Source organism: Conger conger, chromosome 7 (genome assembly GCF_963514075.1).
Source record: "Conger conger chromosome 7, fConCon1.1, whole genome shotgun sequence".
In the NCBI taxonomy this organism is placed as follows: Eukaryota; Metazoa; Chordata; class Actinopteri; order Anguilliformes; family Congridae; genus Conger; species Conger conger.
In genome coordinates this window covers 6,920,032-6,935,188 of record NC_083766.1, presented here as the reverse complement: position 1 = coordinate 6,935,188, position 15,157 = coordinate 6,920,032, and the positions used below count along the sequence as shown (strand labels likewise).

The 15,157-nt window shown below is 40.5% G+C and overlaps 1 protein-coding gene across 1 annotated transcript in view; it reads left to right on the top strand.

The window, feature by feature from the left end:
* Nucleotides 1–2,883: 2,883 nt before the first annotated feature.
* Nucleotides 2,884–15,157, top strand: part of LOC133132561 (alpha-2-macroglobulin-like) — a 39,379-nt gene continuing 27,105 nt past the window's right edge. The window contains exons 1-15 of the mRNA XM_061248041.1: nt 2,884–3,050; nt 3,815–3,995; nt 5,418–5,574; nt 5,848–5,900; nt 6,268–6,288; nt 6,440–6,608; nt 7,150–7,234; nt 7,337–7,454; nt 9,153–9,267; nt 9,815–9,927; nt 10,613–10,768; nt 11,692–11,901; nt 12,273–12,336; nt 12,478–12,623; nt 13,099–13,248. Coding sequence (XP_061104025.1) covers nt 2,977–3,050; nt 3,815–3,995; nt 5,418–5,574; nt 5,848–5,900; nt 6,268–6,288; nt 6,440–6,608; nt 7,150–7,234; nt 7,337–7,454; nt 9,153–9,267; nt 9,815–9,927; nt 10,613–10,768; nt 11,692–11,901; nt 12,273–12,336; nt 12,478–12,623; nt 13,099–13,248 — 1,812 coding nt within the window. The 5' untranslated portion in view covers nt 2,884–2,976. The remainder of the gene's footprint in view (nt 3,051–3,814; nt 3,996–5,417; nt 5,575–5,847; nt 5,901–6,267; nt 6,289–6,439; nt 6,609–7,149; nt 7,235–7,336; nt 7,455–9,152; nt 9,268–9,814; nt 9,928–10,612; nt 10,769–11,691; nt 11,902–12,272; nt 12,337–12,477; nt 12,624–13,098; nt 13,249–15,157) is intronic.

The following is a 15,157-nucleotide window of genomic DNA, read 5'->3' as shown; positions in this document are numbered from 1 at the left end:
ATGTGCTAAATTGTGCAACTGCAAACTAATTCTGACACTGTTACTTTTTTATCACACTTTCTTTCTCCTATTAAAAAAAAACAAATCTGTGTGGATTATTTGAGCTCTTTACTCAAAGATGGTCTATTCTGGGTCTTCAGCTGGTGGTGTGAGAGAGGCAACTACCCAAGTAATCTAAGGATAGTAGTATCACACTAAATAAATTCACAATACATTTTGAAATGTTCAACTGCAAATTGAATCCAAAAAATTATCGACAGATTAATCCATAACAAAATAATTGTTAGTTGCAGCCCTAAATACTGCCTGTATGCCCCATGGTGGGGTATATAATATATTTGACACAATATTATTGTGCAGAAATAGTTGAAATATTGGTGCCCGTAAACCAGACCCAAGTGCTTAAGGTCTCCTGAGAGACCAAGAGAGTGCTGGTGGCAGGGGGGAAATGAACCCACTGGAGATGTGCCAGACCTTGGATGGCGTGTTCCGGCCCAGCGTTGCCGTGCTGTACTGAGGAGAAGACCCGACACTGGCCTTGGAACGGAGCCCCGTCTGCCCGCCATCGCTGTCCATTCTGGAGCGGAACACCTGCAGGTGCAGTCGCAGGGGTCAGAGGTCACAGCTCAACCAAACGTGATCTTTCAGTTCAGTATCACAAACTATTTATTCAATCCTAATTAAAGACAAAGACCCTATTTAAAATGAAGTTCAGCTGATTACTCCTGCATTTTATCAATTTTAATACAGAAGTTGCATCCGCTTTCTATTCCTATTAACACGCTGCGGTGATAATTGACTTAGTTTAAAAGTGAAATCAGACTTGGTTTAAAAGTCAGGGGGAGATGTGGAAGCACCATTCGCATGCGAGGCCTATTGTAAAGAACTACACTGCCTCGGATGTCACCTTAAAACACGTGCACTGCGGGAGTGGCAGTCAGTCAGAGAAACAGCAGAGCAGAAGGAACAGAACAAGAAAAGGAGAGCAGGCTCTCTCGTTACCTGTGAGAGATTTAGCTGGGACCTGGTACCAGCGCTCTAAATCCACTGCAGGGATCTATCCACTTAGAGCTTTGAAGAGCATGTTCAGTGCTGCTTTTCTGCATACCACTGTTGTAATGTGTGGTTATTTGCATTACTGTCACCTTCCTGTGAGCTTCGACCAGTCTGGCCCTTCTCTTCTGACCTCTCTCATTAACAACGTGTTTCTGCCCGCAGAAGTGCTGCTCACTGGATGTTTTTTCTTTTTCCCACCATTCTCTGCAAACTCAAGAGTGTGAAAATCCCAGGAGATCAGCAGATACTCAAACCACCCTGTCTGGCACCAACAATCATTACACGGCCAAAGTCACTTTAATCACATTTCTTCCCCATTCTGACATTTATTCTGAAATAAATGTGCTTTTATGAATTTAGTTGCTGCCACATGATTGGCTGATTAAATATTTGCATTCACAGACTGATGTACAGGTCTACCTAATAAAGTGCTCACTGAGTGTATATCTTTTGTATAAGTGATCATATATGCTGCTTATCCTCCTGTATAAGTAATCAGAATCATATTTTTGAATGCAAAGAGCTTCAAAGTAACTGAAAGTAGGGTTGCTGAGAAGAAAGAAAATTAGAAGCATGCATGAAGACCAGAGTTCTGAGTTTGGAGAAAAAACAATAATTACTTAGGTTGTGTGGTGGGAAACCAGCTAGGGAGTAACAGATGAATTAGAGCCAAGGGCTGGTGACTTGGCAAGAGCGCAGAGGTAGATAATGTCAAGGCTGTCATACCTGCCGGTTCCCGGATCCCCGTCCTTTTGTTTATGTTTCCCCAGTTCCCCTTGTGTCATGTATTGTATTTGTTGACGTGTGTTTTTATTTTTCCGTGTTGTAGATTTGGTGCAGCTTGTGTTCTCCGTCCGGTCCTGGTTTTCCATCCCACACAGTCACTTCACTTATCATTTATCCATTAGCACTGATTTCATTTGCCCCGCAGTTCACCACATTCCTAACTCATTAGTTTAATGTTGTTTACAATAGTTACATGTTTTTAATGTGAAATCCAGGAGATGCTCAGCAAAGTCAGTTCAGTCTTAATGCATTTGTCTGGCACAGAAGCAGATGATCAGCTCAGATTTCGCAAGGCGTAAAAGTTAAACTGGCATGCTATGTGCAAGACCATGTATCACAGGAAAAGTGTCCAAATATTTTCAAATGTTTGAGCGAGCTGTCAAAATTTACCTGGATTTTAAAGATGGGGGGTGCCAATATTCTTGAGTAGTTTGATTAATCAAGAAACAAATATTCCTACTTTACTATCAAAATTCTAATTTTCAATTACAAAAACATTGAAGTGAATACATATTCATTATTCATATGTCACTAAACAAATTATACACTACACATTTTACTGAGTGTGACTGCAAGGTACTGTAAATAGAATTCTGTGAACAGACAGCAATACTTCAAATCTGCCTGGATATCTCCCCTCCCACCTTTCCTAGCATTGAGATTATTGGTCAGTTCAGCACTTTAACCCAGTTAAACAAGTTGAGAAAATGGTTTAGAATTAATCCTGACTTTGGACTTGAGGAGGAGGGAGTGCAGCATGATGAAATGGTGTGTGCGTGTGTGTGTGTGTGTTTGTTTGTGTGTGCCTGTGTGTGTGTGTGTGTTTGTGTGTGTGTGTGTGTGTGTGTGTGTGTGTTTGTGTGTGTGTGTGTCAGTGTGTGTGTGTGCGTACATGCTTGTGTGTGTGTGTGTGTGTGTGTGTGTATCAGGGGAGGGCTGTGTGGGGGCGGGGTGGTGGTGGTTGTGGTGGTGGTGGGGGGGGGGGGCTCTGTCGTGGGTTGCGCATTTCCCTTTGTGTATAAATCCTGCTGGTTCAGAATTATTCCTCAATGGCTCATCTAACAAAGAGGCACATGTGAGACACACAGTGTGTCTGTGTATTTGTTGATTTTTTTCCGATCTGATCTCGTCAGTATGCTGGGGCTACTGCTAATTGCCTGCATGCTGCTGCAGGCTGCAGACTCCAGATGCAGATGCCAAGATGACCCGTAAGTATAATATTTTTTATTGTTGTTACTCAGTCAATTTAATCATAAAATTAAGAGAACTGTGCATTGAATTATCTTTTATGTTCATTAGAGCATTATTCTTAATTGCAAGGCAAATGTTGTCAGGCTAAGGCTGTTTTAATATTTCCAATATATTTGAATCAGACTAGGATTCAAAGCAAATGTCTTTTACTGCATTCCTGCATTTCTTTTATCCGATTTTTTTTCAATTTTTCTCCCAATTTGGCAGCCAATTGGACCCTGTCTGATTCAATTAGAGCTAGTATTAGATACACCGCCCACACCCCGTCCCTCGGTAGCCAACGGGAGAGCGACACGCCTTCTTCAAGCCGTCTCGCCTCCCAAGCTGTAACCGTGATGCCGAGGCGCCCGAGGTGCTTGTTTCGTGCGGCGATCTACTAACCCTGCCAAGTCCCTCCCTCTGGAGCAGCGAGCCAATTATTGCTGCTCCACGTGAGCCGGCCAAACTTGGCTTTCGGCAGGACCAAGAATCGAACCCCGGTCCCCGGTGTGCAACTGCAGCGAACTGCAACCGCGAGTCTGCTGCGTCTTAGCCTGTTGCGCCACCACGGCTCCTCGCATTCCTGCATTTCTTAAAGAAAATGTTCTTCCATCTTCCACTAAAGCTCAGGATGTGAATTTTCTAATTTGTCTGGCATATTAGTGGACACATTCCTTTTATGGGTAAATGTAATTCCACATACTCTATCTTTTTTTACTTTATATTTTTCTTTCTTTTAAAGAATTTATCTTGTGACAGTGGCCTCCCAGACAACAGGGGGCAGTACAGAGACAGTCTGTGCCCACATTCTTCTTCAGGATGGACCGCGCTCTTTTACGCTTACCCTGGAAATAGGTCCCAGTAATACCACTCTCTTGGAGGAATTAGTTATGACAGAGTTCCATCGCTGTGTGCAGTTCCAGGTTTGGTGATTTACCATTTTTCAGTGATTGCTTGGCTTTGTCAGGTTTCTTTGTCAGCTGCAGGAGAGATATAAGAACATAAGGAATATACCAGAATAGACAGAATATAATGTTCTAAAATTAATGCATGTAGAATATAAAGTTCTAAAATAAATGTTTAGATACAAATCTTAATTTATGGGGCATACTGACATACTGATTAGTCTCACAACAATATACCTCTATCACATGATAAAATAAGGTTTTCAACTGATCCTTTGCATAGCTTTTTCAGCCATGTCATTAAAACTAATGGCCAACTGATTAGTCTGGCAAAAATAGGCCACTATAGTATGATTCGCAGTATGATAAAAGAATGTTATCATACCACAGATTTTCTTTTAAATGAACTTCATTTCTTCTCTAGCTGGTCCATGTTGATTCCTTGCTCTCTGTTTTGCAAGAAACACCTCCCTACCAGACGGGTCAGAATTCTTGCAGGCCCTGAACCTGGGCCTAGTGCAAGAGGGCAGGGGAGGGGTTTGCAGGGCAGGGGTATCTAGAACAGAATTTCCCTTATAGGAGGATTGTCACGCTTGTTTCAGTTGACCTTATTTGGATTAAGTGTTTAAGTGATGTGTGTAGGCATTTAAGAAATCACCATTACCTTGGTTCTGGGCTTCTGTTCTGATGAATCTCCGGGCACTGACGCTGACGTCTGCGTACCTATCTCCTCAAGCAGTCGCTTCCCTGTGTTTCGTTCGGAACACTGTGAGTTTAAGTTACAATAAACTAAAACCTATAATACTTAAAACTACAGTAAACAAGCTCCAAAACACTCTTAACTGTACTAAACTAAAGCCAATGATACTCTTAGCCTAATTACAGTAAACTAAAAACGTATTTGTTCATTTACAAGAGTAATGTGCGCCACAAAATCTTCCAGGTAAACTGATTTCGGCATAACACCGTCATTGACCCTTGTACAGTAGCCAACTATATCCCTGTTAGAATACATTCTGGTTAGCGTTACAGGAATGTGACAGATTTTACTTCAGATATCTTCAATGGGGAGCAGTAAAGAGTAATAAAAATAGATTCATAATCTGATTGTTACAAAAAAACTTGAACTCATAGTTCACATTTCACATTCAATGAGTATTGTAGTTGTAACTGTATCTTTAACACAGCTATTTAATGTGCCTTTTTTCATTTCAGTTTTTAAAATGTATTTAGATGGTACAAAGGAAAATTACAGTTGCCAGTGCAGAGACACCATGTTTTTAGCTAAAGCAAATTTTCAACATTAGCCACTTTTGGGTGCTTCCTTCAAGTGTCAATCTGGGAAAATTACTATAAATCAGAATATAAAATGATAAATCTGGGATAAATGGATTAGAGAGTGACACTCTCAGTTACATTCCTCCTCTCTGTCAATTCCAGGTTCCTTCTGTTGTCACTAATACCGTGGCAACCATTGATGCCTCCCTCAAGGGGGAAAAAACATCTTTGAGCAAGAAGACCAAAATCTGGATCAAACCAAGCTCCTCCTTCACCATCATACAGACAGACAAGCCCATCTACAAACCAGGACAGACCAGTAATTTTCAACCATTCATTTCCTATCTGGCTTGTCTTAAAAATGCAACATCCACTGACAGCCATACCATTGATCAATAGCAAATATGTTTACTGCTGCTATAATGCAAGATCATGATTAACATGTGACACAGAAAAATGATTTCAATATGATTCATGATTCAGGAAATACTGTATAAGTGCTTTTTAATGAGTGTGTGTTCAGCAATTGACTTTTGTGTTTTGTCTCCCTACTGCTGACTTTCTTTTACTGCTTTTTTTTTTTTTACTACAGTCAAGTTCCGTATTGTCTCCCTGGATTCGAGCTTCTTGCCTCACGAGGAAGTGGTAAGAGATAATTTTGGGTGTGAGAAGCGAGAGACAGGGAGACACCAATGTTAGTTTGTAAATGTTAAACGTGTTTAACCTTACTATATAAGAAGGCCAGTCTCAGAGATAGCGTTTTGAAATTTAGAATTGCATTGCTGAGAGACTTAAAGTGGGTGGGGGTTAAGGAGAAGGAGGTTTTGAAGCATTGTCAATGGAATTTAGACATACTGTATACTGAATATTTTTCATACCTGGTATCTGTCCTGTCAGAAAGGATGAGCTTCCTTGTAGTGATGAAATAAAGAGGGCGAAAAAACATGAATTTGTGTCTGTGACTCTGCTTGGAAAAAAATATTTGACTTTTCTTTTATTATTTCCTTTGCAGTTCCAGGCTATTGAGTTGCAGGTATGGCATCCTGACTCTGCAATTTGTATGGGTCCGTCACACCACATGGGAAATAGAACTTAGTCTGTCTGTTCAGCTATCTCTATCTCTTCTTGGGATAAGCCAGTCTGAACCTCAAGCTCTAGGCAATACCTCTGTCCCTCTTTTACAGGACCCTAAGTCAAATCGTATTGCCCAGTGGTTGAACCAATCAATCACCACTGGAATTCTGGACCTGTCCCACCCCACAACGCCTGAGGCCAAGCAAGGCAACTACATCATCTCAGCCAGGACAAAGAGGGACGCTATCACCACCCAGACCTTTGAGATCTTAGAATATGGTAAGGATGCATTCATGTGGGCACAGAATTATTTTTTCTCTTACCAACACAATTACAGTTTACAGAGCAATGTGCTGAAGCCTCTAAGAGGAAATGGTATCGTGAAAAACAACCGAAATGAATGAAACTGGGCAAGGCAATAGAGACTTTTCTAAAGACATCACATTTTGAGCTATCCTATTTTATGATAGTTTAAACTTTCCAGGATATTGTTTGGTTTAATATAATTGCAGGGTTTGGCTTGACAAGACAAGATCTGCAGATTATTATGCAGATTATTTTATTTTATTTTATTATTATTCCGCATAGCCGTTGGGCCCTTGAGCAAGGGATTTTCTCCTGCTTAGTCTAATCAACTGTATGTCACTCTGGATAAGAGCATCTGCCAAATGCCATTAATGAAATGTAATATGATGTCTTGAGATTTATATAAACTGTATTTATATGGTCATTTTTGACAATAAGAATTTTTACAATACATGCCCTTTACAGAAATATTTGGACTCCACTGAGGCCTGTTTTTATCTGTTTCATATTTTAGTCCTGCCAAAGTTTGAGGTTACCGTCCTCTTCCCTGATGTCATATTTGCCCAAGACAAAAACGCAACAATAAAGATTTGTGGGAAGTAAGTAAGAAAAGCTGTATTTGCCTTGACTAAAATTAAAATGTATCTCATCTCATGAAGTGGGATTGTGGTCTTAGTCAGTGGCTGTTTATTGTTGTCCAGGTACACCTATGGGAAGCCTGTCCTTGGTTCTGTTAAGGCCACAGCGTGCACCAAGGCTCAGTCAAGGTGGTATTGGCATGCTCAGCCTCTTCAATGCATGGACGTGTCTCCAGTGAGGGTAAGAGAACAATGACACAAGGGCCCAAGTTAATATGAAAGTGCAGCATCATTGGATGTGAAGTCATACCATTGTTAAAAATGTTGTTATATTACATCCAATAAACTCCCAAAAACGGACAGATTTCTTGATGTGATCTTGATCTCGATCACTCATGCCCATTCCTCAGATTCCTCAGACAACCTGGTGGACAGAGGGTGAAATGGTGCAGCACCAGGGTGTAATCCCTTTAATAATTCCTCTAAAGGCTATTTTAAGTTGCTCCAATAAAACATTCCAAACTGCTTTGAAAAGTACATTAAGGCAACACTGCATATTCAGTGCAGTCCATACATATTTGGACAGTAACACAATTTCTGTTGGATTTGAAATGAAGCAATGAATACAATGTTAGGGTGCAGACTGACTGCTTTAATAGATACAGCCATATCCAGTGATACTTGCAGAAATTCACTTAATTTGTGCCATTGTTCTAGAGCCTAATAAAATGGAAATAGTCCAACCTGCTGATTAGGATGCTTGCGTTTGGTATTTCCTTGTCAGAAAAATGTTGTAATAATGTTTTGCCAATATCCCAAGGACATTTTAAAACTAGCTAGCAATCCAAATCTAATTTGGGAATGGATAGGCTAGTTCAATCTTGGGAGTGCACAGTAGCCGCCATCTTTTTTTTATGAATCAATATATAAATGCAAATAACCACACATTACAGCAGTGGTAGGCAGAACAGCATCTCTGAACACCTAATTTATCAAACCTCTTAGTGGATAGGCTACAGCAGCAGAACACTTCGTATGTCTAAAAAATAGGTCTAATAAAGTGATCCACATGTTCACATTTACGTGAAATTTGGCTTTTTATGTGTGAAAATAACACTTTCACATGTGAATTTAACCTTTTTACTTTTGAATTAAAAATTCACATGTAGAAATAATTGACTTTTTCAAATGTGACCTACAATTTTCAACACTCTGTTCATGAAGCTTACTAATGGTTTACCTTGCAGTGAGTCTTCTGAGGGTGTGCCCTGAGTCTTCTCTTTATTTTAGTCTTTGACTCGTATATGCCTACTGCATATCCTGGAGAGTGTTCTTGATCTGTTCAACCGCTGAAAAGGGTTTTTTCTTCACAAATGAAAGTATCCTTCGGTCATCCACTACAGTGCTCTTCCGTGGTCTCCCAGGTTGTTTCCTATTGCTGAGCTCACCAGTGCATTCTTGCTTCTTAAAAATGTAGCAAAGAGTTGAGTTTGATATTTTTCCACCCCATGATGGCCTGCTCTACTGGCCATTGACCATTCTTTGGTTCTCATGTTGCGAGACAACATCAACAAACTTCAAATGCAAATTCCACATCGAGAATCACTTGTTGATCTCCTGTGCATGAAGTAATGATACAACACCACGCAGCTGACCAGGAACAGCTGAGCAGTCAATTACCCAGTTACCCCCAAATTATGTCAACTTTGTATTACACTGTGTGATAACTGCACAATTAACAGGTGCCTGATTAAGCAGTACATTTGCTTTTGTTCAGTGAGATGGAGAATAAATATGTCAACTGATATGTTCCCTCATTTACTGGCCATGTCCCTACCTATCTAGCCAACACCAGCATAGTTAACTAGCTAGCATCTTTTAACTTGATTCTAATGATTATGCTCAGGATATTCCTGACCTCTGCCATTGTTTGACCTAGACTGACAAGACCGGATGTGCAACAATCTTTCTCAATGTGATAGACGAGATGTACCTTTCCCCAAATACTCAACATAGCCTTACTGTGGATGGCAAGATGGAGGAAGATGGAACAGGTAGGAGTTATGTGATTTTTTCTTAGTTTTTATTTTATTTTAATTAAGTTGAATGAATAAGCATTCTCCAAGAGAAAAAATATCTTCCACCAAAACAAATCCCTACAAAACTGATTGATCACAAAACAAAACAATAGCTGTATTTAAATAACTATAAGAATGACTAAAAACACTTACATTCTCATGTGTTGCTACAGGACTTGCAGTGAACAGAAATGCTTTTGAGTTTTATCTTTCTTGGTTTTTTCGACGTTATTCCAGTTTCAGTGATTTTTTTTATTGGCCCAGAGTATTTTTGTGTGAATATTTTAGACAATAACATTTTTCAATAGACTTTTCCTTTGAAATAAAATTGCAGAATAATTGCATCCTGCAAAGAAAATGATTTCATGTGTTTTTTATTTTTTTAAAGAAATGGCTTTAAAATTACTTCAAAATACTGGCAGTGAAGGGATGAGTTAGTTTTCTACACAAATTCAGAATCTTCTGTGCAGTGATACTCTGGTGCCAGACAGCAGCAGGACAATGACTGACTGTTTCTTTTTAGGTGTTATTTTGAAAGGCTCTGGCAGTAAAAACATAATCACAGGAGAAGAAATTCATATTGAGTTTCAAGACACTCCGTCATCTTTCAAGCCAGGAATAAACTATGAGGGAAAGGTAACCATCCACCTTTTCCAGTGAGAAAATGCAGCTCCCATGAGCTCGAATTGCTGAGGCCATCATACACAATTTATCATCATAAATTTCTAATGGACCTATGACCAAGAAAATGTCTTATTTGGTTTCTTATTTGACCAGAAATTGGCACAAACTGAATTCCATAGTCATGGCTCTTTTGTGTGCGATAGTGATAGTCTGACAGAGTATTGGCATACAATTGAGGCACTAAGCTTTTGTAAGCAAACAATGAATACATTTGGTCCCTGATAACAAATTACACTGTACAGCTTTAATTGCAAATGCCTTTTTAGAGAATATCTGGAATTTTCTTCTGTTGCAGTGAAACATGAATTCAAACAGATTTGAACTATCCCTTGAATTCATTGTATAATTGCGAAATCAGATGAATGTGTCTCTGGATCACTTTTTTGGTCACATTTCTATTTTCATTGAATAATACAGGCAGAAAAGCAATGATTGATACATGGCAAAGTACCATTACTGGGCTCTTGTAGCATTTTTACCATTTTCATTTAATTGTATTGTAATCATTTGGTCACTTTTTATGTAAAGCATCTTTGAGTATCATAAAAAGCACTCTTTGTATTATTATTATTTTGTGTTTGTTTCCTAGCTTTATGGCTGTTGGAATTTGCTAAAATGAATTTGTTACACTTTTCAGATCATCGTGAAAGGTTCCTCTTCCTCTATTGCCAACAAGCCCATCTTCCTCCATGGACCGAAGGGGGCTACATGGACATTGACCACTGACAGTGAGGGTGTGGCCCACTTCTCACTGGACACCAGTGGTTGGTTGGAAGAAAGGGCCCGCCTAATTGTAAGACTCCATTTCCTCTCTATCTTTTTGCTTGCACATATTTTCCTGCTGTGTGACTGAAACTGCCAGTACAGTCACCCTCACACAATTCATGGCTGAAGGTTGAATGTGTGGACCCACAAAGTGATTTCCATGGGCTTCAAAACAATTTTTTTGGATTGCATGTTGTACAAATTGGAGAGAGCATAGTAGAGAAAAGGTGGTATTCTTATATGGTCTTGAAGTCTGGGCCGGGTCTACGTAAGCTCATGGGATACTGCCTCCTTGAGTGATGTGCAGTGACAAGGCAGTGACGCAAAGCTGTCCCTGATTGGTCCACAAAATCTTGAAATATTGTCTAAATGACACAACACAACACTGGCACATGGGGAGACATTAGATGAAGAAAAAATGCCTATTGCGAGTGGATGTTCATGTGGGACAAAATGATTGTTTTTTTTATTTTGAGTACTGGTATCATTAACTTGAACTGAAATGGGTGGCTGAAAGACTGGAGCCAACCATGCCGCCAATAGAGGCCAATGTCTCTCAACAAGATCTGGGGTCATATTTAGAAACATCTTAAGATTAAAAGTAGCTCTAACCAACCAAATTATAAAATAATGGGCTGATCAGTCCTAACTTTAGGCCTCTTGAGCTTTTGGTCAAAGAGTAATTCATAAAGCATTGTAGCTCAACCAGCTCCTAAATCTGAAACGTTCAGTGTAGTCAAGAGGACTCCGAAGTCAATTGTCTCAAGTGTGCGGGTATTAGAATAACTCTTTAGTGGTATGATAGGAAGTTTTCTGAACATGGCCCATGGAAGAAAGCTTCAAAAATGAAGCCCAGTCTTAGCCTTTTGTTCCTATTGTATGTAATATAAAGTTATGATATAAGGTTTTGTGAGTAAATCTTCTCTTCTTCTTCTACCTCACTGAATACAGGCGAGTTGTAATGAAGAGTCAACACAAATACACAGCACGTGCTCAGCAAACCATGAGGCCTCAATATTTTATTCAAAGAGCAAGAGCTTCCTGAGTATCAAGCATGCAAAAGAATCACTTCCTTGTGATCAGGACAACCAAGTCCTGGTGCAGTACATCATCCAAGGGGAGGAGCTTAAGGAGAAGAAGACTCTTGACTTTTTCTACTTGGTGAGTTTGTGTCTGATTTTTAATTTTGCATGTCTGGCTTTTACTTACTGGAATGTGTTCTGAGGTCCCTGGACTGAGCTGAAAAATATCATGTGTTATGAGCTTTTTTAAGGCAGTGAAGCAAATGGAAAAAGGAAAGGCAGCAAATAAGCTTCAAACCCTGGTCTCCTACATGAGAGTCTATCACCCTAAGCACCACATTAAATCTGCTGGGATCCAACACGGCCTTGTCACCACCCAAGGCTGATGTCCAAGCTTGTTAAATTTTGACTCCAACTCCACCAATCACATCTAATTCTGCCCTCGGAACACATTCCAGTAGCAAACTCCTATTACCTTCAACTCCTGGTTTCCCCTCTCCTGTCACCCAGGTTTTGTCCAAAGGGAGCATTGTGCAGCATGGGCGTTCTGAAGTGATGCTGAATGAAGGAGAAGGTGACGTTCCCTTGAGAAACGATTGCTCATTATATTTCTGAGATGCTCAAGGGAGAACTTTGCCACTATGCCCACATATCATAAAAGGTTATCACGTCTCATAAGTCAGAGACAAACATTTCCCTTTCTTTTTCATTGCAGTTAAGAGAGGGGAGTTTTCTTTCTCCCTGAAGCAGACAGGAGATCTGGCCCCTTATGCCCAGGTGGTGGTGTACACAGTGCTGCCTGATGGAGAGGTTGTGGCAGACAGCTTCGACTTTCCCATCCAGTTGTGCTTCAAGAACAAGGTAAACTGTACCTGAAGAATGGAAATAAACCATCAGAATGTGTAGCAGCTCCACAGAAAGCACTTCTACAGCTAAAACTCCAAGGTAAAAAAGACTGATATGGGACTCAACTGGTACAATAAATAAGAGTATAAGGCCATGAATACGCCACTCATTTTTATAAACAGAACCAGACGGTCAACCGCACAGTGTTTACCATTCACTGTTTGCTGTTATTGATTTATACTTTGACTGTGTGGGTGGGGGATGTCTGTAACTCAGCTGCCAAGGCTGAAGAGATTTCTTTCCCGTCTTTTGCCTTTTAATCACATTACAGCTGACGGTTTCTCTCCAAAGCCACTCATGAACATACTTTCTGAAGTGAGCAATTTTCCCTTGCTGTGAATGCAGGAAGCAACACTAGCAAGAACAGAACAAGATAGCAAAAATGTGTGTAATGTCCTCCCGCAATTACTCAGTGTGTGTTCTGTTTCAGGTGTCTCTCCAGTTCTCCTCCACCCAGGAGCTCCCCGGAGGGAAGGTGTTTTTGGAGCTGCAGGCCCAGCCGGGGTCACTGTGCTCCTTGAGGGCCATCGACCAGAGTGTCCTTCTCATGAGACCAGACAAGGAGCTGAGTGCACAGGAGGTGAGCTGAGACCCTGAACAGCCCTGCCTAGTCATAGCCATGACCTGATACATTTCAGTAAGGGATGTGTACTTTGTGTTTTTAACCTTGTGTGGGTGTGTTGACTCAGCTTATGCAACAGAGAAAGAGAAAATATTTTCATATGGACAGGGGTACTGTCCTGTTTTTTAAATAAAGAAAAAGGGTATCTCCAGTCTCACCTGAATTTGGAAATTCCAATTTGAAAACTGTGTATGCTCACATACGGCCCTGCTGCTGTCTTGAGAGAATGAAAGCCATCTGTGGTTCTCCTCCAAAACATGGGCCTGCCAGCAACTGCTTCTTTTTCACTCCGGAACCTCAAACCACCCATGAGCAGATCAGGGGTGGAGTATGTGTGCAACGACAAGCAAAGAATGCTATATTCCTACCACCTGTATAGTCCCATATCCCTGAGTGACATAAAGCCAATCATCTGCCACCCCTTTGGGCTTCTGGCCGTAGTCCGGAATGACATGGGTCAAACGAGACCATGATGCTCATTCATGTGACACAAGCAGCACTCTTATGGAGCGAACTGAGACGGGTGCGTGGGGGTTGGACACAAAATGCACGACTCAGAAACAATAGTAATATAAAGACCCCTCAGGGCTTTATTCGGGACGAATCCCAGGAGAGTAGTCAACACAAGCAAAGTCCATACACGTAGATCCAGCCAAACAAAAGGTAAACAAACAAAAAGCACGGTGCCGAGGGAACAGGCAAACTCGTAGTCGGTAGACGTGCAGGGAGGTCCGGTAGCAGGAGAGCTGTCAGCGGGGCAGATGAACAGACGGAGGCAGAGGCGTAGTCGTGGGCGAAGCGGGAGTCGAAACCATGAAACAATCAGCGAAGCAAAAGTACAAAAACGGTAGGCGAGGACGTAGTCAAAAAACAAACGATGGTCACAAAACAGAAATCAATAATCAATGGTCGGTATACAGGCTTGGATCGTAACGTGTAAGCAATGGTAGTAAATGCTCAAGAGTTGCGTGGTAAACAGAGGCAGACAATTTCGCAGTGAACAGTAGCGCGACTGGGCTATAAATGCGGGTGTAGACAGGTGCAGACAATTAGTTAGAGCGTAGCAAGGAAATGGAAAACAGGTGCGATGGATGACAAGTTTAACAAGGAGATTAGTAATCATTAGTAATAAACCTATCCTGCCCTAGCATTAGTAAATTAGTAAATGACATGCACGAGAAACGTAAGGTAACATGAACACATGATTAGTTTGTTAGTTTCTACCCAATCCTGATCTAGCGTTAGTAGTTTTAGTGAATAGACAAATGGAAACAATTAGGGAGTGAAATGACAGAGAGAGAGAGAGAGAGAGAGAAAAGGCGGAACGCAAGGTTTGCGGAAAAACATGTAAAAGTGTATGCATAACAACGACCAGTAAACGTAACAATAAACATGCATCAAAACATAACACAAAGCGAAACTTAGACGATAATCACTCAACATAACAAGGTAATATAATAGTACGAAAACATAACTAGACATGACAAGAAAATAAATCGTAACGAAACATAACTAAACAACATGACGAACCTAGACTAACATAATACATGATAAGACAATACAAGACTAATACAAAATGAATAAACATAAAACATGGCGAGACAGACCTGAAACGTGACACAAACTACCCAGTAACTACCTTTCTTTGCTTTGTCATGGTGTCTTGTAACCCCATGTGGGAGGGGCCACTTGAGTGGTATGACACATTAATAAATAAATAAATAAATAAATACAATGTGATATTTACTCTCACTTCACTCTTTCTTATTCAGTCTCTCACTATCTTTCTCTTTCTCATTTACTCAATCTCTCTCATACGCACACACACAGCAGAATATTATGAAAGTTAGCAGCAATAATGAAGCCC